This window comes from Myodes glareolus, chromosome 4 (genome assembly GCF_982192425.1).
Source record: "Myodes glareolus chromosome 4, mMyoGla1.1, whole genome shotgun sequence".
Lineage (NCBI taxonomy): Eukaryota > Metazoa > Chordata > Mammalia > Rodentia > Cricetidae > Myodes > Myodes glareolus.
This window is the reverse complement of record NC_142029.1, coordinates 21,309,667-21,332,455: the sequence shown is the minus strand read 5'-3', so window position 1 is coordinate 21,332,455 and position 22,789 is coordinate 21,309,667. Positions and strand designations below refer to the sequence as shown.

At 54.0% G+C, this 22,789-nt stretch overlaps 1 protein-coding gene across 1 annotated transcript in view; it reads left to right on the top strand.

Annotated features, from left to right (window-relative positions):
* The first annotated feature begins 649 nt into the window (after positions 1-649).
* The window catches only part of Coro2b (coronin 2B), a 109,038-nt gene continuing 86,898 nt past the window's right edge, over positions 650-22,789 (top strand). Inside the window, exon 1 of the mRNA XM_048423715.3 lies at positions 650-783. Within this exon, the coding sequence (XP_048279672.3) occupies positions 769-783 (15 nt within the window). The 5' untranslated portion in view covers positions 650-768. The remainder of the gene's footprint in view (positions 784-22,789) is intronic.

Below are 22,789 nucleotides of genomic sequence, written 5' to 3'. Positions count from 1 at the left end.
AGTGCTGTGGACTCTTATGAGGAGGGTCGGCCCTGTCCCTCCTGTAGAGGGCTCCCAGGGTGTCCCTAACTATAGAACACGGGGTCTGCAAAGGGGGCTTCTAAGAAGCTTGCCACCAAGTGGAGAGCCGCAGGCGAGTCTGGTGGACCAGCTTGGCTCTGTGCCCCTGTCCAAGTCACTTTCCACTCAGGTCCTGTCTCTTCCTATGCAACGTGGACCACGTTGGCCTTGGAGCGAGTTCATCCCTGAGGACTTAGATCCAAAAGAGTGCTTCCACGAACCCTCCTGGCAACCCTGAACTGGTGTGGCAGCGGGTGGACTTTCGGAACCTCCAGGGGGCGACCCGACCTGGGAAGGCATCTCGGCCGTGCGCCTCGCCAGTCCAGCGTGTGACTTCACCCAGCGTCCGGAGCCAACGCGGCACAGAGGGCCGGGTTGCCGCCCACGCCCACCCGGCTGCAGGTGCCAGGAGTCCGAGGGGGCCGCGCCTAGTCGCGCGGGCCTGGGGACCGCCAGGCGTCCGGACTGCACTCCCGCCTCTGCCTCCGCCTTCTCTTTGTAGCGAGTCCCCGGTCGGTCCTCCCCGCCCCCCGCGCGGCCCGCCGCCCGCCTTTCTTCCTGCCTCGCCTTCCTGCGGCGCGGCGGCCTCATCTATTATAGATGCTCGGCCGCGGCTGACATCAGCCAGCGGCCTCCCGAGCGCGCGGTCCCCAGCTCGGCCCAGCCGCCCGCCACCGCCCGCGCCCGGCCCCGCCGCCCGCTTTCTGCATGACTGTCACAAAGGTAAGCAGCGCAGATCGTCGCCGCGCTGGGGACCCGCGGACGCTGCAGCCCCTGTGGCCCGGGCTGAGGGGCTCAGGAAGGGATCCCGCGCTCTGGCTCCCAGGAGTCGCTCGGCCCCCGGGGGACTGCAGGATGCTGGGAGGGGATGCTCCTTCGCCGATGCCCTGGGCGGTATGGACCACATCCCTGCGCGCCCAGGGACTGCATTTTTAACCCTTGTGGAAGGTGCTGCAGTTTTAACCCCTGGAGAGCTGCTTCGGGCTGTTGGGCGCACTGGATGTCTGCCTCTCAGTGTCACGCGTGAGGACTGAGGGCCCACATGCTGAATAGGGATAGGCTGGCCATTCTGGTCAGGCTCACAAGGGAAGCAGCACCCCACCTGCCCTCATCTGCTGTGTACCCCAGGAGCTCTGCCCCATTTCAGAACTACCCTGTGGAGGCGCTGCAAGATCCCCGGGTAGCTGCCAGAGATAGGGAACGTTCTGCTGCATCTGGGCAAGAGGGCAGGAGTGTATCAGGGAAGAGAAGGTAGGCGTCCTGGCCGGCCCCATATTGAAGGAAGTTCTGGAGCTCGTCACTGGAAGCAGGGTTTGTTAAAGAACTTTGTGGAATCTCTTCCCTGCCATAGGAAGGACAGAGTTAAGAGAAAAGCCGGTAGGGTCAGTGGGATGAGCCCAGAGCTAAGACAGACTTGACCTCATCTCTACTGAGGAGGGTTAGGCCTTCTCTGAGCTTCGTTTTCCTCTTGTGCGACAGGAGAGTGATAAGCTGGGCCTTGGTGGTGATGGACAAACTACTGAAGACAATGCACTGTACTCTTCCCAGGTTCCGTCCCAGTCCAGACCTCACAGCCGGGCGACGGGCTTGCCCTTGGCTTTGGCCTTGCACTTAACCACCCATACCCCTCAGGCCATACTCCACCCTTCCCAACAGCTCAGCTGGCTGTCCAGCTGGAGTGGAGGAGGCCAAGCAAGACCGGCTGCCTGCTGTGGTCAGAGTCAGATGTGGGGTGTCCATTCTAGATCCTTCTAAGAAGTCCCATGCCTTAGTGACACGCTCACCCCAGCTTGGACCCTATGTCAGACCTAGTCATTCCCCTCAGTGCTGGGGCTTGGGAGCATTATGAGAACGTGAGTCTGAGGACTGGGGTGCCTCTGTCAAGCTTCTATATCACGTGGTAGGATGCTTGGCGTTCTTAAATTAATACAACTGTCGTGAGGCTGAGGGGTTGTTATTGAGGTTGTGGATGCCAAAGTGGCAGGTAGGTGGGGGCTGAAGGGTAATACATGGGCCTGGGTGAGAGCATCAGCGCTGGGCTGGTGACTATAGCACCAAGGATTGACTCAGCAGCCTCTCCTGTCTATATACATAGTTCAGACAACTTTACTCCCTTGTGTCTAAAACTCTACTTAACCGAGGAAGAAGCAGAGGCTCAGAGAGATGAGGTGGCTCACCTAAGGTCCCATAGCAAGTATATGGCAGGATTAGGGTTTGCCCTCAAGTCTGTCTGAGTCTCCAAGTGGAGACCTTCCCATTGCTCTGTACTATTGAACCTCCTGGGACTACTACACTCTCATGGCAGAGGGACACTGTCTGGGTGCCTGCACCCTGGCAGGAACAGAACAGGGAGATGATAACGTGGGGGCCTCTTAGCCCACTGTCAGATCTTGCCTTTAGGTGCACAAGGCTTATTCTCTAACACTCCACACCTCCCTGCCCAGCCCCCAACAAGTCCTCCTGTGTGTCTCTTGTCTCCTGCTCAAACCAGTGTGGCTTTGGCTTAAGCCAGATCAGAGGATTAAATAAAATCCCCACTTTAACCCTGTCTTCTCTCTGCTCCAGCCCTGCACCGCACAGTGAGGCCTGCTGAACATGGCCCTGAGAGTTTGAAGGCATAGCCTCTAGTCCTAGGTTGGCCACTCACTAGCGATATGACCTTGGACCAGTCCTTTCTCTTCTCCGGCCTCTGGCAAGAGCTGGTTCCAGTCAGCCACATCTTCTATGCTGGAAAGGAGCACTTGGGATTCTGTCATCTGGGGGTGGTCCAGTTACTCACAGACTAAAAAGAAGAATTCAGCAGAGAATGTGGGAGATGGGATCACTGTAGGGAGAGAGTGTCAAGAGGCGATCCCTGGTTATCCTGATCCAGGTAAAGAGTCATGGTGTCCCTCCAGGTTCCTGTCAGAGTCTTCTGGGTCAGTGCTTAGTGGAGGTCACAGGTTCTGAGCTCTCAGAAGGACTTGGCAAGTAGAGAGGACAAAAGCAGGCAATACGTTGTTAGACTGTCAGTGGCACTTCCTAACTGGAGCTGAGCCTCAGTTTCCCACTTCCCACTCTGTCTTCCCGATGTTTCCCAACCCCTTCCTCATGGGGAACCCCTGTATCAAAAGCTTGGGGAGCTGTGGAGGGGTACCTGCCCTAATTGACACCTGTGCCAATAGTGACACAGCCATGCTATGACCTTCTAGGCTGGTGGCATGTTAGAACATCTTTGTTATGATGTTCAGCTCTACTGAGTGTGTTTTAGCAAACTACCCTAGTTTCTTTATAGAATGGGAGGGGGGCATAGAAGAAATGTAGTAGAGGGAAGGACCAGGTGCGGCTTCCCAGCCTGTAAACACCTGATCAAGGCCCCGCCTCTGCTTGTGCCTCTAAAAAAACCAAGCCCGTGGGGGACAGCTCAGAGGCCATTTCCTGGTGACAGGTGCCCCGACCACACTCACGCTCAGGTTTTCATGCCTGCCCTCCCAGTGTTCTACCTTGATCCAGTCCTTCACACGTGCTGTGCCGGTCTCGCTCCCCCACCTTGCAACATCTGAACTGCTGTCAGAGGGAAGATCGGAGCACAGAAAGCAGGACCGTGTGCAAAGTGCAAGTTCCTGGGCTGGAAGAAAAGTCTGTGCACTGCATGTAGGCGCTTCACTGATCAGTCCCTCTGGCCTGCTCTCTTACCTGGCTCTTGACTGAGATAAGACTGGAGGTAGGGTTTGTAGGTCTATGAAGGGTCCCTTCCACTGGCTGGTCTTGTCTCTTTTCCTATATGCCGTGTGGAGTTAGAGGTTTGTGAGCTTAGTGTTTGGGGGCTCTGAGACTAACTTGGAGATCACAATGTACCCCCACGTGGCAGGAACCAGCTGTCCATGAGCAGGACCTAGAGGTGAGCGTGTGAGCAGAGGTGACCCTCTACAGCTCCACCTCCTATCTGAACGGTGACTGCAGGAAAGGGGGTAATTGTCACATCTGTGCCCTTCTTTGTGGGCCAGCCTTCTCCCTCCTGCCTTAATCGTAGCCTCAGCCTGTTTAGAAGAGCCCCCGGCTTCCGCTGAAAGTGAGGGGGCCAAGGATGGCATGGCCCTGCCCAGGAAACAGAGTTTGGCAAACATCAGATGCCTCCTGGACATCTGTGGAATCACCAGAGGAGAACAAAATGTTGGAGACGTCAAACATCCTACGCTTTTCCTTGAAAAATGAGGGGCCCGAAATCCTGGGAGCACAGGGCATGACCTGCTCCGGCCATGGGCAGCCCAGGGCTAGAGGGCTGAAAGCTGGCCTTTCAGATCCTAAATGGCCTCTCTCCTTGTGGAGTTACTCTGCAAAGAGGACCGCAGGCAGCCTGAATGGAAGTGTTGAGCTGGATTCTAGTCACCCTCCACACTCAGCATTCCATGTTTGCGCTGCCGGGATCTGGATCGCTCTCTGCTGGACCACCTCCTCTTCCTCCAGTGTGTGGGAGTGCATGCACACATGTGTGCTAAGGTAGTGATGGAGTCTCACTGTCAGGATGGCCTGGGTCCCAACAGCCCATCCCTACTTCCTCTCTATTGCCTACTTCTAACTGGGAAGGGGATACGAGTTGCAGGTCACAAGCCTAGTCCAATGGCCCTGAAGTGCCAGAGAAAACCCAGCTCTCCACCCCTCAGGCCCTCCTGCCTTCTCTTGCCTCCTGTCCTGGGTCCAGGTATCTGGTACTCTGGTGCTGGAAGGTGTGTGGTTCAACCGTTCATCATGCACTCAGCCCTCATGCTCAAAATACCTGCCTGAACCAGGTCATGGCTAGTTATCAGGGACACAGAAAACACCAGCCATAGCCCCTACCCTCAGAAGAACAGAGTTGGAAGAAGGGATGTAACAGAGTCTCAAGTTAGATCTGGAGCCTGCGTGGGTAGCAGTCAGGAGCAGTCAATTCTGCCTGCATGCTGTAAGCACTCAATAAATGCAGGCTTCTTCTTTCTTCTCTTCTTCCCTCCCTCCCTCCCTCCCTCCCTCCCTCCCTCCCTCCCTCCCTCCCTCCCTCCTTCTTTTCTTCTACCTTCCCATCTCTGCCTCAGGGTGGTAAAACCCATTCTCTAGAAAAGCTGTTAAATCCTTTGTTCATACTAGGTCCAGGGGCCCTGTGTTCTCGAATGGGAGATCTCACCCTTGGCACCTGTGGTCACTCTTAGAGATGGAGACGTTAGGGAAGGGCTGTGAAGTCAGTGCAGACCTGAGCTTTGCCAGTTAGGAGTATGGCTTCTGGCAGGGTCCCTGGCCTGGCAGCATCAGGACTGGAGTCTCAGGGATGGAGTGAGTTTTTCCACTGCTCTTGGGCAGTCCAGAAAACCGGAGCAGACACAGCCCCAGCCAGCACTGCTGCAGCCACCTCTGCCAGCAGAGTCTCGGCTCCTGGCACCAGGGCCGCTAGTGACGGATTTGCATCTGCCTGGCCCACAGAGCTTGTTGGGTTGTCCAGAAGATGAGGGAATGTGCAGGCTCCCATGTGCCCAGCCCTGCTCCTTCCCCCTTGTGAGAGTAGCTACACTGGCTACCCTGAGCTTACTAGGTGGCCTCTGGGAACCCAGGACCCAGCTCCAGAGCAGCCTGGAGCCAGGGCAGCTGGGAGCAGCTGGCACAGGGTAGGCAGGCCTTGCCAGGACAGGACAGATGCAAAGCCAGTGACTGCCACATGAGAAGGAGCTGTTTAGAATGAGCCTCCTTTTGTGGATCTGGAGTGGCACCAGCTGCTCAGGGGCACGAAAGAGTGGGGGAGGGGGAGCTGCCACTAGCCCTTCCCTCTTTCTCTCACCCCTGTAGAGGCCCCTGGAGGGACTTGGTAATCAGTTTCTGGTCTGTTCCTTCTTTCTAATTAATTAAGGAAGCTGTGGGGTTTGCTGGGGACTCAGTTTACAGAGTATTTGCTTGAGCTACAGCCCTGAATCCTTAGGCCTTCTGCACTGGAGAGTCCCCTGGGTTTAAGGATGAGTAAACAGAGCCTTGAGGGTGGAGAGGTCACCACACCCTAGTCGCAGAGCTGATGTGGGTCAGAGGCAACCGCAAGCCCAGATCTGGCTTGCAAGCTCAGCCTTTCCTATCTCATCTTGATAGTTACCATCCTTCAACCTTATCCATCATCCCGGTGGTACCAAGTGTGTGGTCTGGGCACATGTGAACGTATAGACCGTGTGGAACTGGGAGGTGAGTGTACTGTCTGATCTAAGGACAGAGGGTATCTCGTTAGCACATGGTGTCTGACTCGAGGCTACTTGGATTCTGCTGCCAGCCGGGTCATAACAGCCAGTGTCATCTGCACATTCATCTCCCTTCCCCTGACACTGAAACTGAAGACTTTGGTCCAGGCCTGAGCCCCATCCAGAGGTGGCCTGCCCTTCCAGATGGTTCCTGCTGATGAAGGGTGCTGGTGGCACGGAGGAGAATGCAGGCTCTGAGGTCAGATAGATGGTCTCCTTTACTTGCTCTGTGTTCCTGGGCAAGCTACCTTAGCTCTCGGAACATGCTTCCCATCTAGTAGTCGAGACTGGTAACAGGAACGATTATTACTAGCCTGAGCAAGCCTGTCCTTGTGAAGTTCTTACCACATGCCTGGCAACAAGCTTTAGTACAACAGGAAGGAAGAAAATTAACTACCATCCCAGGGGCTGTGAAATCAGCAGCTTCGGGGGGCCCTGGAGCAGCCTCCATTCTGCCCTGCTCCCTCTAGTAGGGGTCAGGAAGTGGTGTGAGCTGTGTTGAGAATGAAGAGAAGGTAGCAGGTGAAACGGGGATCACTTAGGGGTGGGCGAGAGGCACAAGGGTCAGGATGGGCAGATGTCTGGATCTGGACTCTAATATCGCTGGTGACTTTGCCCGTGCACCACAGGGAGGAGTGTGGAATATGGGGATCAGCTCATTTTATCTAGGAAGCCGTGCAGCAGGATGTTTTTCCTTCTCCCCGCTTTCCAGATGACAAATCCAGCCCTCAAAGTGGTCTGCAGTCAGGCAGAGTGGAGGATGGCCCAGATGTGGGCCTCCTAGCTGTGGCTTCCTTCCCTGCCCTGGCCTAAGAGTCAACACTGGGAGAATGGTCCCAGGCTGACCAGGGGATGACCAGTGATGGCATGGTCAGTCACTCTGGCTCTGTCCCTAGAGCCTTCCTGAACTCCAAGGAGGGCAGTGGTCACGCTGGCCCCAGGCTGCAAAGTGAGATCATCTGTTTCCCGATGAGCTCTGGAAAAAGGCGAGTTGGCTTTGGCAGAGAACTCCCTGCCTTCCATCTCCAGCGAGCTCAGTCATGACAGTTTGTGTTCGTTCAGCTTTTCTTCTTATCCAGATTGGGCCTTGGACTTCCAAGTGGACCTTTAGGGAAATGTCTGCAGGTGTTCGAAGGCTCTGCAGCTGAGCATCCCCGCAGCTGGAGTATCAAGAAGGTAGGAGCTAGACACAGCACACATGCCACAGGCTTAACCACACTGGGACCTGTGAGAACGAGGGCTCACACCCAGGGGGGCTCTGGCCACACAGAGACAAAGACAAAAGAAAATTCCCACTGAGGAAGGTTCCAAGGGACCCCAGGTTCAGAGTTAACTCCCGGGAAGCCCATGGTCGTAGGATCACGCTCCCTGAAACTGTGGACCCCACAGAAACGTTGGAGGGTTAAGAGTGGTCCTGTCTGTTCCTTCCATTGGCCATGAGTGCTGCTATGTTAGGAAGCAGCTCTCAGCTTTTCTCTGGGTGTAGATTCCGGTTTTCAAGTGACTCACAGATGCAGCAGCAGTAAGAGAGGTAGCTAGCACTCTCAAAGTGCCTAGGATGTGTCTAGTGCGTGTGCGTGTGTGTGTGCGCGTGTGAGGAGAGAGAGAGAGAACATGCACATGGTATACTGGCCTGGAGCTCACTGATTCGCATCTAGCTGGCCAGCAAGGCCCAGTGACCCTTCCATCTCTGCCTCCCTAGCAGAGGGATTAAATTAAAGCAGTGTGCCACCACACTGGGATCCAACCCAAGACTTCATGTTTGCAAGGCAAGCATCTTACAGACTGAGTTGTCACCCTCGCCCACACTGAGAGTATTTTAAGAGGGGCCGAGGGTATAGCTCACTGATGGAGCACTTGCCCAGCAATGACAGGGCCTGGGTTCCAGTCCTGGCACTGCCTGAAATCAGTTTTCATTCTTAGTTTATTAATCTTTATGGAAACCTTTGAGGTCTGTGCTGTTATTAATCCTCTTCCTATAGTTGCAGAAACTGAGACCAGTGAAGAGAGAGAGATGGCTAAGGACACACAGCAAGTCCTTGGCTCAGCCCGACTCCAGGGCGTTTAGTCTCACTACTGTCAGGCGAGGCAGCGCCAAGCCCAGAGCATGGCAAGAGAAGAGAGCATGAGGCAGAAGACCCAGGTCTTGTCTTTGCTTCTGTTCTTTACTGTGAAATGTTGGGCTAGGTCTTCCATCTCTGAGTACCCATTCTCTTTGAGTATCCACCCTCCCTGTAACATGCAAGTTACATGCTCTGCAGATGTCATAGAGGGAGACGATCTATCATGTTGGGTTTTTTTTTTGTGCCCCTCGCCACATGCCAGTATCTCACAGTCTGCAGAGCTAAGCAGTCTCACGCCCCAGCTAACTCTCTGCTCCCCTACTGCAGTCCTGACCAGAATTGATTCATAATCTGTGGGCGGGAAGGAAGCTCTTCCAAACAGTCCCTGTTCCTGCTCCGGGCAGACGAGAAGTTGCTGTTCTTTCTCCCTGTTTGGTTGATTTGTGCTGTTTCAATATGCTTGGGGCATGCAGAATGCCTGTAAGACACCTGTATTATGGGTCTGTGAGGAGATGGCTCGGTCAGTGGGGTCTTTGCATAAGCAGCGTGAGGACCTGAGTAGGGATTCCCAGCACCCACATAAAAAGCCAGGCATGGCTACATGTGCTGTAACTCCAGGGCTGGGCAGACAGAGAAAGGAGGATCTGGGATGTGTTGGCTAGCCAGTCTAGCCTAATTGGTGCTTCAGGTTTGGTTCTCTCTCTCTCTCTCTCTCTCTCTCTCACACACACACACACACACACACACACACACACTCACTCACACACTCTCACACACACAATGGTATGCTGCTTTAATTTAAAAAGTAACTTAGCCAGATAAAGCACTGAGACCCTGACGCGGCATCTTACTTCCAGGCAGTTGAGCTCCCCACAGCCTGATCCTGCCCATCCCTGCAGGTCACCATGGATGAATCTTTGCTGCAGATACACCCTAGCCCCTGGAGGGCTGGGCTGCTTTGCCTTGGGGTTCCTGAGAAGGAAAACGCTTGCTAGCTTGAGACCCCAGCATCAAGGCACTGAAATGCCTCGACTTTCATTTCTGAACTCTCGGCTTTGGGATCTGGAAGTTGCTGGGACTGCCAGGATGTGGGAAAGCTACTGGGAAGGAAGAGGACAGAAGAATCTCGCTCCTGAGTCTTCTGCTTGTGTCGCTCTGCTGACCACATGAAAGTCTCCTTTGCAGACTCCCCGGTGAAAGTCGGGTTTGTGGAGAAGGGGATTTCTGCAGACCTGAGGACTTTATTGTCAACCCTCTGTCTTCCTTCCTGTTATAATGGTCTCTGGGAACAAACCCGAGTTAGTATGGGTTGAGATTACGTTGGGGTCTGAGCTAGCCCTTTCTTTCAGAATCCTGGAGCGCATGAATTTCTCAGCCCTTGGAGCTCTAAGATGCCTAAAGTCCAGGATCCCAACCAGGAGGTAGAGCCTCACACATGATGTGTACTGTTAATTTCCCCTTTTCTTTTCTTTCTTTCTTTAATTTTTTTTTAAGATATGATTTCAGGGTTAGCCACAAACTCACTACGTAGCTAGGGATGACTTTGAACTCTTGACTCCACCTCTGCCTCTTGACTGCTAGGATTACCGGCATCCACTCCCACACCCAGTTTACACAGTGCTAGGAACTGAAACCAAGTCTTCATGAATGCTAGGCAAGTACCCTATCCACTGGACTACACCCCCAGCAGCATGCCGACTTCTGAGCATTCAGTCTGGCTCCCTGTCTTAACTGTGAGCCTGCTGAGGTCCCACGCTTGTCCCTCTTGGCACCTCTCACAGTATCTGTCCAAGGGCCATGCACTTTAGCAAAGATGTGTGAGGTCCCTGGAACAAGACCCAAGCAAACCCGAGACACTGACCAACTGCTGCTGTCGGGGCTCAGCTCTCATAGCTGGAGAGCCAGGATCTGCAGGAGTCAGAGGGGCACTAAAGACAGATAGGGATGTTCCCCACCCCCACCACCCAGAAGCTTTGCTTGAGGGGGTCTGGGGGAGAATATAGCTCTGGGGATGAGGGTCCCTGTCCTCCAATTAGTAAGCTTCAGTTAAGCAGGAGTTTTCTCAGCTTCTTGTGCTTGCCTGATGCTAACAGTTCAAGGACTGATTGAGTGTGGAAAGTTCCAGAATCTTGAGACTTAGAGAACTCGGCCTGAATCGGAGGGGGCCCCCTGAGTGGAGAGGCTTTGTTCCCCAGGGGACTAGTCAAGAGTGCTCTGTCGTGAGGCCTGGTTCTGGCAGTGGCAGAGCTAGGAGGAGCTCTTCTCTACCAACAGCCTGGAATTATGGAGGTCTGGCAGCTGCCAGCTCTACATGCCCGGCTGTCACTGTGGCCTCCACTGTCCCTGTTGGAAGCCTCTTCCTGGTGCACTGGGCGCTGGCCAGCTCTCCCTCCTTTTATCATTGAGGCCCTGGGTTGGGAGCCTGGGTTGCTAAGAGCTTTCTTCTGGCCAGCCCCTATCACCAGCCTGAGGAGATTCTCAGCCAAGTGATGGCTGAAACTCTGATTTGAGGGAGAGAAAGAGAAGATGGGGGAGGGGAAGGAATGGGTCCTGGAGAGCAGTGAACAAAGCTACCCCTGTGGGGCCAGGGAGGACCATCCTGCTGGAGCTGCCTGGAACTGGGACTGTGTGGGGTTTGGTTTAAGTAAAAGAGTGGGAAGAAGTGGTCCCAGGCCTGCCCCTCTGCTGTGCACTATGGGGCCACTACCTCATGCACCCCTCAACTCTGCATTGATCCACAGTTTTCAGTTACGGCAGCTGAGTCTCCAGGAAGGTACATAAAGCTATGAACACCCTGACTCACATAGTAGGGATGGGTAGAAGGAATAACGCTGGGATGCTGGCTGCATAGCCTCAGGCATCTACAGAAGCATCAAGGACCACGACCTGGCTGTGGATGGTAGACAATGGACGGTACCATGGCCTTTCTTTTCTGGATGTGCCTTCTCCAGCCTCCAGCTTAGACCAACTTTAGAGTTCAGTCCCTTTGGGGCCTTTAGTTTTTGTTGTTGATTTAAAAGAGGGTTTCATGCAGCCCAGGTTAGCCTTGTGTTTACTATACATCCCTAGGATAACCTTGAACTCCTAACCCTCCTGCCTTCACCTCCCCAGCACTGGGATTATAGGTATGCAACACCATGCTGTTGTTGCTGTTGTTGTTGTTTAAATGCATCTCTGGGGATCAAGCCCAGAAGCCTTGTTCATGCCAGGCAAGAACTCTGTCAACTGAGCTACATCTTGGTTATAAGTCCCTTGGAAGGTAACCTTTCAACCACGGTCATTTTCTAGGCCTGGCCCTCAGAACGGGGACCTGAAGTACGGAAAAGTCAGCAGAGATCCTTGAGGGGAAAGTCAGGCAGGGTGAGCGCCAGTGTCTACGAGGACTATGCCAGTTCTGAAGGGGAGGGGAGGGGAGGGGAGGGGAGGGGAGGGCAAAGGCACAGCCAGCTTCTCTAGCCAGCTCTGACCTGGTCATCTTCCTACCCCCTGCAAACACAGAGAGGCCCTGGGGTCACTTAGAACACACTTGCAAAGATTTGCAAACTAGTCTGCCCTGGGAATACCTACAGGGTTGAACCGCAGCTCTGTGTCTCTGTAGGGAGACCAGGCCACTCAGAAGAACGCATGGCTGCAGGGGTGCTGGGGAAGAGGGTGTCAGGCAAGGCACAGTGAACAGTGATAGAGAGATCTGCTCAGAATTACGGTGCTCTTAGGAGCAGGCTAGGAAGGTGGAACAGTATCTGGAGGAAGAAGCCTGGCTCTGCCTTCAAGGATGCTCAAGGTGAGGACAGGTGAGGGGCAAGAAGACATTCCAGATGGGAGGTGTGAACAGCAGTGTGGGAGGGGGACAAACTTAGTTCACTGTGGGTCAGACCAGAGCTGGGAGCTACTGGATGGGCAGGGAGGTTGAACCATGGCAGGGAGGCAAGGAGGAGCCGGAGCCGTGGGACTCTGGACTCCCAGCCTTACAGAGGTAGACCATGACCCTGGTTGCACTTCTGGAGGGTGTGCCTCTTCCTGTGTTGTCCTGGAGACAGAGAATAAGCAGACACTTCCAGCACCTGCCCCCTTTTCTGAGGATAGATCTGAGTAGGCCACTCCGTGACACTGTCCTCCATCCTAGACCTTAGGATGGTAGATGCAGAGGAAGCTGGGTAAGACCTGTCTCCTTCCAGGACGACATAGCCAGAGCCACTGTGACAAGGCCATGTGGGATACAGGGGCTCCTGCCTGAATCCTGCCCTCACTCCCTGTGTGACCCTGTGTGATCTTGGGCTGGTTTCCCTGCCAAGACTCAGTTTCCTCAGCTGTCCCAGGGTAGTGTTACCCAGTGAGGCTGGGTTCAGGAGTGACTTGACACACAGTGTCCCACTGTGGCCCCCCACTTACCCTCCTCTCCTCCCCGAGCTCCCAGACCCTGAAGGCTTCCTCTCTTTCTGAGCATGTCCTCCAATGTGCGCAGGCCTCATCCTTCCTCATTCTGGGAGGACCGCAGGAGACTTCAGGCAGAGAGGCGAAGTTCAAGTCCTGTCACCCACTGCCCTGGGCCTGAGAAAAGGTATTCCTCTCTTGAGTGCTGGGCTTATTGTTGCATGGTTGGTACCCTGGTGCCCATGACACATGGGGAGGGGATCTTCCCAGCCAGGGCCTTGCCTGGTTTTGCTCCTCTGTTTCCTTCATTCAGCAACAGGGCTCTTCTCTGATGCGATTCTAACCCACTTTCGATGGTGCCCGGGAGTGTGAGGTCATACATAGAATCTTCCATAGTGGTGACATGAGTGTACATGTGTACAAACATCCACTGCTCCATCCCTCTGCACATGTAGGGTTTATGCACTAGGGCATGCTACATATATGTTACATATAAAATGTGGGAAAGCATAGGCAGAAGAAAGATGCTCCCTGACTCTCAGAAACCAACCCTCTCTAGGACACTGCTTTGTGTTCCAGAGAACACAAATCTGGGGTGAGGGGAGCAGGTCTGGGGTCTGCACTGGGACCTTAGAAGTGCAGGACCAGTAGTGACTCCCTGTCATCACTGGCTAAGTCTGACCCCTGCCTCTCGGCTGCCTTATGGACCTGCACCCGGATGCTGCTTGATTCTCTGTTCTCCTGTGACCAGCTCAAAGTTGTTTAGAGTTTTGCAAACAGTTCAGCCGTTGATCCTCCGTGTCTCTTGGCATCTCAGGGATCTCAGGGAGGTGACCTGGGTGGCAGTGTGCTTCCTAGAGATCCCTTCCAGGCCTAGCGGTGGCCCTTAGGACAGCTGGTGACACCGGAGCTGCAGATGGCTCTCTAGGGACAATGTGATGAAGGAGAATGCCATAGGAGCGGTTCCTGGATGGTGGTGGCTAAGAACCACAAGGAGAAGGGGAGAGGAAGAAGGCACTGCTGGTGATCAAGTAAGGTTTGCTGGAGGTGACAGTGGCACAGGCCAGTGGACATAGAAAACACACACACACACACACACACACACACACACACACACGTTCTTCCAGAAGTCTGTTGGAATGGAAAGGACTGGTTTGAGTGAGGGGGAAGCTATGGAAGGAAGACACTGGCTTCCAAGGAGTGTGGAGCAGACAGCCCGAGCTTGGGATGCAGGGTGGGGCTGGATGGGAGCACAGGAAATAACCATCTGAAAATCAGAATCGTATTGACAACAGGAGCCACTGAATATTCCAGATCCAAGAATAATGTGCCCCACAAAAATCAAAAGCTGGGATAAATAAACCAAAGAGGCTGGTGCGGGGCACCCTTGGAGAGTTTGAGCTTCGCATAGTTCTCCTGTGGGTGGTGCCTTTCTGTGGGGGAATCTGGCGTCCCTGCAGAGGTGACTGAAGTGTCCCCAAGAACAGCAGACATGGCAGACTCTGTCCTGGCGGGCGGTGGGGAGGGGTGCTTCTGACAGGGACTGAACTCTGGACTCCAGCTCACTGTGGATCACACCCCCACGAGCAGCTTCAGCAGGAAGGGCCCGTTTCCTGCCGTCCCCTGTCCCACAGGACCCTGGGGCTCTGCAGTGCTGGGGGTGGGGAGTCCTGCGTGGGAGAGACACCCTGTTTCTGAGTTAGCTGCAGTAGATCAAAAGCAGGTCTGTTTGTTTGTGCTGCCTGAATGTTTACAGGAAGATGAGAAAGTAGCTATGTTTATTGAACATATCCTCCAGGGCAGAAGCCACAGGGAAAGGCGGCTTCCGGTGTCTCGGCAAGCGATGGTATGATTGGTCTGGGTTTTAAGCCAAGCAGAGGCTGAGCTTTTGGAGGAAGGGGTGAGAATTCTGAAGAGGCCAGAGCATCCTCTCGTCCTTCCAGGCTCCAGAAAGCCTTCCTGGCGACTTCAAACAGTAACTGGAATCTTAGCCTGCCCTCCTATTTTGAGTTCTGCCTCTATTATGTTGAGTGACCATGGGCAGCTTACTTAACCTCTCTGGACCTTTATTTCCAATTTTGAAAGGAGGGAGTTACCAATTCAGTCCCTTCTGCCTCTTATGAGTGTTTGGAGGGTCAGAAGGATTCCAGTGTGGCCAGGCACACGGATGATTTATTGCACTGTGCCAAGTGCCATTTATGCAAGGTTTAAAGCCAATGAAAAGACTGAAGGAAGTCCAGAGCCCAGGTGAGCCTATGGGGTCAGGGCAGAGGGTGTGCCCCCTTGACCCAGGCACTACCCTGCCTCAGCGGCTGGGACAAAGGGCCTCTTCCTTCTTTAGCTAGACTTCCACATCCCTTGTCCCTGAGAATGCTGGCAGGATTTCCTCCCAGGAAGGGGATCTGTTGTCCGGTTTACATCCCCTGGGGAGTTACAGAAACCAAGGAGTAAGGTAGCAATTCCTCCTGACAGTGGGCTGGGCTAGTCTTCAGATGGGAAAGCCTGGGGCTCCAGGCCAGGCTGTGTGATAGAGTCAACCTGGCTGCCACACACGAGAGGGGTCCAGAGCTATCTGTCTGCCCTGGGGTGCTGCATCAGGTGTCTCGGGGACACTCCCAGGCTGAAGCTGCATCCTCAGTCTCATGATGAGCCTGCCGCCCTGGTCCCAGGGTGGGTTGTGTACCCGGTATAGTTAACCACAGCTGCCTTCCTCAGAGCAATCAAGGCTACACACAAACCTGCACCCAGTGAGCACCTGCTATATGCCAGCCTTTGCTCTGCCTCAGAGGACACAGAGGGGACAGGCCCGTCCAGCTTTTAAGGAAACAGAACTCTTGTTTGGGAAATGAGCAGGCAAACAGACACGAGATATGTGAGCGAGCACTGAGTGGGAGCCCTGAGGACTGAGGGGACCTGCAGAGGGGACCTGCTCAGGCTCTGGGAGAGGGAGGGTACCTTCTGGAACATGAATATGAGTGAGGAACCCTGGTGGCCGGGAAGATGGAAGGCTGGTGGTGGCTGGGTGGGCGGTAGTGGAGGCCTGTCTAGAAAGGGAAACGACGCGATCGAGCTTGGAGCCGGCAGCGTTCCTCGCTAAGGGTGTGCTGGACCAGCAAATGTTCTAGAAAATGGGATGCGGCTATCTACCCTGTGATCAAAACAGAAAAGGTCCCTGCCCTCAAGGACAGGCTCAGGAGGGTGGGGAAGCTGTACTGAGCGCAAATAGCATCCCATCCGTTGGAAGTAAATGACATTAAGAAAAACGTGGCCAGGCAAGTGCCAGAGTGACGGAGCAGCCTTGGTGAGAGTGGAAGAAAGAGAAGGGTGGAGCATGGGAAATCTGAAGACTCTCTGACTGAGAGTGGCCAGCTGGAAGGCTGGGAAGGGCCTGCCTGCCTGCCATAGACATAACATGGCCCCTGGGGGCAGTACCAGAAGCCTGGGTCAGAAAGGAGGCCGAGGAGGAAGTGCTCTCTCTGGCTACTGACTGAGAGCTGTAGGTGGACTGGTGGGGCGGGGGGGGGGGGGGGGATAAGGCTGGAGCTCACCATGCTTACCCAGCAGCCATGGTGAGCCATGAGGGTACAAGTCAGGCCACAGCTGTGGAAAGAGGTGCAATCAAGAGATACCATGCATGCTGGGGACTAAGTGGGACTAAGGACACTGCCAGGTGGCATCCAGGGTATCCCCAAACATTGGGGATACCCTGGCATCACTTGCCCAGACTTGCTGACCTGTGGCCCATGGATCCAGTCAGTAGCTTCGCCTGTCACCTCTCCTGTCCGGAGCATTCTTCAAAGTGGGCCATGTGTTCCTGCTGGGCCAGCTGTGCTCAAGATGTCCTCAGGGCCGCCTTCTCTTGTCTCCCAGCCTCTGCTCATTAGTATTTTTGGACAGAAGCAGCTCTCTCTCTCTCTCTCTCTCTCTCTCTCTCTCTCTCTCTCTTCCTTCCCTTGGGGAATTGGAGCTCTGGTTCGTTCAAATTGAGTAACGCAAGGAGCAATTAAGTCACAAACTTCTCGGTCAAGGAGATGAGACAGGAAGAAAGAGTTTGCTGCTTGCTGGGCCTCTGGGCACAGCCTTTCTGGGCTGGCCTGGTTTGGGGACTCAGGTGGTGGAAATATTGTGCAATTTAAATCTGTCAGGAGAGTCGGGAGTGGGGGTGGGTGGAGTGAGAAGCAAGAGGTTTCCCCATTTTTCACCCTGCCACAGCCTGCGTGGAGCCCTCCACGTGGGTCTCCTAGCCTCCTGCCCACAGCCTGTAAACATGACCTGTCTTGTGAAGGGGCACACTGAGGCTCAGAGAGGCTAGGTAACTCAGCCAAGGTCACACAGCAGACAGATGGCTCCAGATTCTGTCACATGTCTTATGACATTCGCCTCTCTCAGAAGCATTGCCTTTAGCCAATAACATTTCCAGATTGCTGCTTCCCTCCCATCGCCCAAGGAAAGAAAAGGAAAAGCCCTCACAAACAAACCATCCTGTTGCCATGGAGCTCAGCAGTGTCACCAGAGTGACTGTGGTAAAGCCGGGCAGAGAAGACGGCTCAGGAAAACTCCAGCTATGCTTCTGTCTCCATCCCTGCTCCCCATTCCCAGTCAGCACAGTGTGTCCCACGGCTCTCAGAGGCAACTGGCCAGTTTCAGAGCCATTGTGGTAGGCCCCACACCAGGTGCAAGCTGACCAGGTGGGAGGCGTGAGGGCTGGAAGTCTGCCGGCTTGGCATACCAGCCTACCCCTCTGCACGGTCCAGAGGCTATGCTCTGGAAAGTTCCACCTTCCAGAAGCTAACCGGTTAGTGCCCCGGAGAGGTGGGCACCTGGTGACTCGCACACTTCCTGTTCTGGAGCGCCACACACACACACACACACACACACACACACACACACACACACACACACACGCTCCACCTGGTCCTCCCATTTGACAAGAACTGACATTTCTGCTCTTTCTCCACTCTCATTGTTAGGGCTCCCGAGGGAACAAACAGGTCTGTGTAGAGATGAGTGAGGCCCAAGGGGAGCTTTTGCGGAAGGAAGCATGTTCCGAGGAGGGTTGCTGGGACCTGAAGGGAGGATTTCCTTCTAGAGAAGCTGGTGGAGTCTGAAGTTAGAGTAACCATGTCATGGGTTCACCAGGGAGGGCCTGACTGGATTAGAGGAGCAGGAAGAAGAGCAGGGACGTGCCCGCCGGCATCCTTCTTCACAAACCACAAACCTGGACATTGGATACCTGCCGTCTCTGGCCATGCCACCCCTTAGCTTCTGTTCCTGCTGGCCTCAAACTCAGTCTGACTGGCTCTGCTTCCTTTCTACTGGAGATGCTGCCTAATCTCGTCCTTTATGACCTGCTCAAAAGGAGCCTTCTGCTTGCTTCTTTTCTGAACTCTGGCCTCACGCCACTGGCAGGGTGAGATAGTTGTAATAGAATGTGTCTCGCCTTGACTGTCATAGTGTGAGCCCTGAGGCCTGCAGCAGGGCGTGAGGGATGCACAGGCTGTGCTCTCTCTATGCCTGGCCCTGCACTGGTCCCATTAGAGCAGTGGTTCTCAACCTTCCTGTGCTGCGACCCCTTAGGACAGTCCTCACGCTGTGACGACTCTCGACTTAAGGTTATATTCATTGCTATTTCATAACTGTAATTTTGCTACTGTTATGAATCATAATGTAAGTATTTGCTATACAAGATATCTTATATGCACCTCCTGTGAAAGGGTTGACAACGCCCCCGAAGGGGTCACCACTGGTTGAGAACCACTGTTCTAGAGGGTACAGAATATAGCCCCTACCCAGGAAAGGAAGCATCTAGGATAAATAGGGGCTGTATTCTTTACTCTCTTCTTGCCCAGACTGAGGCAGGGCTGCTCTGGAACAATTCTGAAGGAGTAGTGTTCCCCAGGGCAGCTCAGTTCTCCGGTCCTAGAGAGGCTGGCCCTGGTGACCCTGGGACAACAGTACGCGCTCTTAGGCTCAACCCTCCCCTGGGAGACTGCCATATGCCTTCCGGACATCCGGGTCTCATTATGCCACAACTCAAAAATCCATCTTGTCTAATTGTGCTGCAGGCCTGAGTGAATTCAGAGACTATTAGCCAGGCTCGGGGGGGGGCCCATGTCTCCATGGCAACAGAGGATGCGTCCTAATGAACTAGGTCCTTGGAGACTGGCTGGGGGGGTTGAGGGTCCCTTGCCTGTCTCTTTATGTGAACTGTCTTTGCTGTCTCTGCTTCCGAGACAGACCCCCATGAGAAGGAACACAGGGCTGGGGCGAGGACAACGAGACAAACTGCGAGTGGCCCACGGTGGTATGTCCCTGTATCGCACGAAAGGAAAAATCTTCTAGCTGATTCCATGGCTGCTGCCAAAGATTTTTCAACCTACAAACAAACAGCCCTTCACCTAAAGTACAAATGCACATACATATACAGACACACGACACACATGCACATATGTATACATGCATACACATACATATTTGCACACATATTAATGTACCCCACACACATATACATGTGCATGCTTGCATGTACACACATGCATGTGTCCATAGGCATGTATACACACACAACACTCCAAACTCTAAGAGCTTAAGTACCACTTTTTCTGCAGCTTCTTTCCTAACATGAGTGTTGTTTCTTGACTCTTGGCTACCTCCGCCAGGTAGCTCCCTTGAAGTGACTGTCTTTCCTACTTCTAGGATGACCCTTAGCTAAGTTATGCCCCAGAGCCCCCTTGCAGCCCAGTCCCAGGCCTGCATCTCACAAAGGACACACTATTTCTTTGCCATGGGGTGACAGCTCCTCCAGTATGGGTCTTTCTCTCTCCCTAAGGGCTCATTCAGCTGGTGAAAGGGTTTGTCAGTGACCCCTTCTCCTGAGCCTGGAGCGTGACTGTTGATACAGTTTCTGGTGTCTCTATAGACACTGCTGCCTCTCATGGCAGTCCTAACAGTCCCCAGAGGAAGAGGGTGATCTAAAATCAGGACTCTGGAGAAGGAGGGGATATTAAAGGGAGCCCCAATGACCTCCATTTTGCGGGGTTCTCAGGCCCATAGCCCTTGAGCTCCCCAGCCTGGTGGCAGCAGGGTGTATGGGAGGAGGGCAGGAGAGAGAGATGCAGACCCAGCAGTTTCCCCACTGCCCCACCCCTCCATTTCACGGCCCTGCTGATCATGGGTTTTTAGAAAGAGAGGGGAGGAATGAGTGGGGAGGATGAAGGCAGGCTGATTTTTAATTAAAAGGGACTGGACACCTCCCAGCTACCCTTTGGGGCAGTAGCATTCCTGGGGTGTGTGTCACCATCAAGAGGAACAAGGTGGCATGCAGGTGTGGGGGAGAACAAAGGTTTCTGTGGATCTGCACCCCCACCGCCCTAGGGCTCTCCTAAGCATCCACCCTCCACCTGCCCTAACCCTGCAATATCCCTGGCTGTGTTGAAGGAGATGCTGCTGCCCTGGCCTTAGGGCTGTGGGCAGGTGGGTTGGCATCTGGTGGGGGCTCACAGATCGTCTGTCCTGAACCCCATCCTCCATTCAGTATCCCCCCCCCCAAACATTGCCTTTTGTAAGTTGCTGGAATTAAAACATAAATGTGGTCAACAAGGTCACAGTCAAGGGCAGTGTGGGAGTGAGGCTGCTGGGATGACCAGGCAACTGCCAGACACCAGACACCACAATGAGGAATTCTGGGAGGAAGGGGAGGTAGATAGAGCAGGGCAGGGGCAGAAACAGAGAGGAAGTCGGCTCCAGGTAGTGATGCTGACGGAAAGATGAGTGACCAGTTGATAGAGGCAGAGAAGACAGTACCTTGTGCATAGGCCCTGGGGAGAGGAGAAGGTTCGGAAGCAAACAGAAAAGCTGAGTACAGCCAGTGCCTTGCTGTGTTTTGTCGGGGCTCAGGCCTGGAGGACCCTTATAATCCCATTTGTAGGGACCGTGCACTTGACCCTAGGGACAGGGACTGGGGGACTGCTTAGTGGCCCTATGCAGGGAGTCCTGCCAGATTTGGCAGCTGGCTTTTGTTTTGTTTTTCTAAGACAGAGTCTCACTAATGTAGCGCGACTGATCTGGAACTTGCAATCCCCCTGCCTCAGCCTACCAGGTGCTAGAACTACAGGTGTGTGTGTGCCATGCCTGACTCCAGATTTAGGTTTCAAAAGATCCTCCCTAAACAAACATAGAATCAACCTGGCATAGTGCTGCAAGCCTGTAATCCCAGCACTTGGGAGCCTGAGGCAAGAAGGTCTCGAGTTGTAGGCCAGCCCAAACTGTGTAATGTGACTCTGAAAAAACAAAGCAAACAAAACAAAAAAAGCGTGTCTAAGCTTTCTTGTCTACTCAGCGCTGTGGGAGGAATGGAGGATATTGTGTTCCTAGACAGTATAGGTGTTCCCAGAGCTAGGATCTGCTTGGCTGGTGGGAGCTCCTTCGACTCTACCGGCTGTGGGGTCACCCCTCCTTTCCTGACTCCCTTGAAATACGTAGGCATGGTAGGTAGAGGGTATAACCAGGCAGGGTAGGGGGCTCCATGAACTGAATGACGTCCATACCGTAGGTCCCCTGCGTTAGAACGCCAAGGGGCACTGTCTGTCTGTTTCCTGCTGGCCACATGTCCCAGAAGCATGCCTGTTTCTTAGGCTCTGGGGACCATCTGTGCTGAGTGTCACCACCACACATAACTGTGTTCCTTCCTGGCACCTGTGTGCTTTTATCTTCTGGGTGATTTGCATCCTTTGTCTAGAAACAGTGGCCCCTTGAATCTACAACTCTGCCCTGACTCCGAGCAAAAAAGTATCTGAGAGCACGGGGATGGGGGTGGGGGATTGGGGGAGACAACTCTTAGTGGTCGGGGAGTGTCTGGGATGGGCGAGCTTGGGTGAGCACCCTGCAGAGCTGAGAGGGAAGGTGTTCACTAGACAGCTGCTGGGCTGACCAAACAAATGGATGCAGCGAATGGGTAAAGGGTGAGCATGCGTGAAGGTGGCTTGGAACCCTGACCTAGTGAGAAAGAAAGGCATGTTTGTGGACAGCACTGAGGCGAGGCCCCATGGTAGAACAACCTTTAAAATAGTAGTGTGGTGTGTGTATCCATGTGTGAATGGGTGTGCGCGGGAGGTGGCATACGCTCACCTGTGTGTGCGTTCATGTGGAGGCCAGAGGACGATCTCAGGTCTCGTCCTTGGGGACAGAACCTCCTATTGGCCTGGCACTCAGGTGAGGCCGACTGTCCAGCAAGCTCCAGGGGTTATCTCTGCCTCCCTCCTGCTGGCATTATAACCTTCTGTCATCATACACGGCATTTTTATGTGCGTCCTAGAGATTTGACTCAGGTTCTTGTGCTTGTAAGGCAGGCGCTCTGCTGACTAAGCCATTCTCACAGCCTGTGTCTGTGTGAGGTCACGTGATGATCCTGGGGCGGGTAAGTTTGTAGGAGACAGAGTTAGGGTAGTATTGACCAAATGGGACAGAATAAGTGGGTCGGTGTGCTCCTCGGCTCAGATATTGAAGCTCTAACCCCCGTTGCATTTGGAGATGATGTGTCTGATGAGGTAATGAGGGCTGAATGATGGAGAAGGAGGGGACCTAACCCATAAAGTGCAGACCTAACCCAAGGGGACTGTTGTCCTCCCACCCAGTACGGGTCACTTCTGAGATCAGATGAGGTTGAGAGCATTCAGGGAGTGAAGGCCTTAGTCGGGACTGGTGTCATAAGTGGGGTGCAGGGGTCACAGAAGAGAGGAAAGGTCACGTGTGGATGGAACAAGAAAGTGACAGTCTGCAAGCCAGGATGAGACACGTCACCAGAAACCATCCTTCCTGGGCCTTGTTCTTGAACGTCTGGCCTCCAGAATCCTGAGAAAAGACACGTCTGTTGCTTAAGCCGTCAAGCCTATGGTGACCTGTTGCACAGCTTCTGTAGACTGAGATGTGAGGATGCTAGCCTGGGGTGGGAGGTCAAGGCAGAAAGAATAAGGGGGCAGCAGGCCTGCTGGACCAGAATTCAGGGTAGCTGATCTTACCCAAGATTCAGAGTGAGAGCCAGGCTGTAGGGGTCCAAGCCTGAGGTTCTAA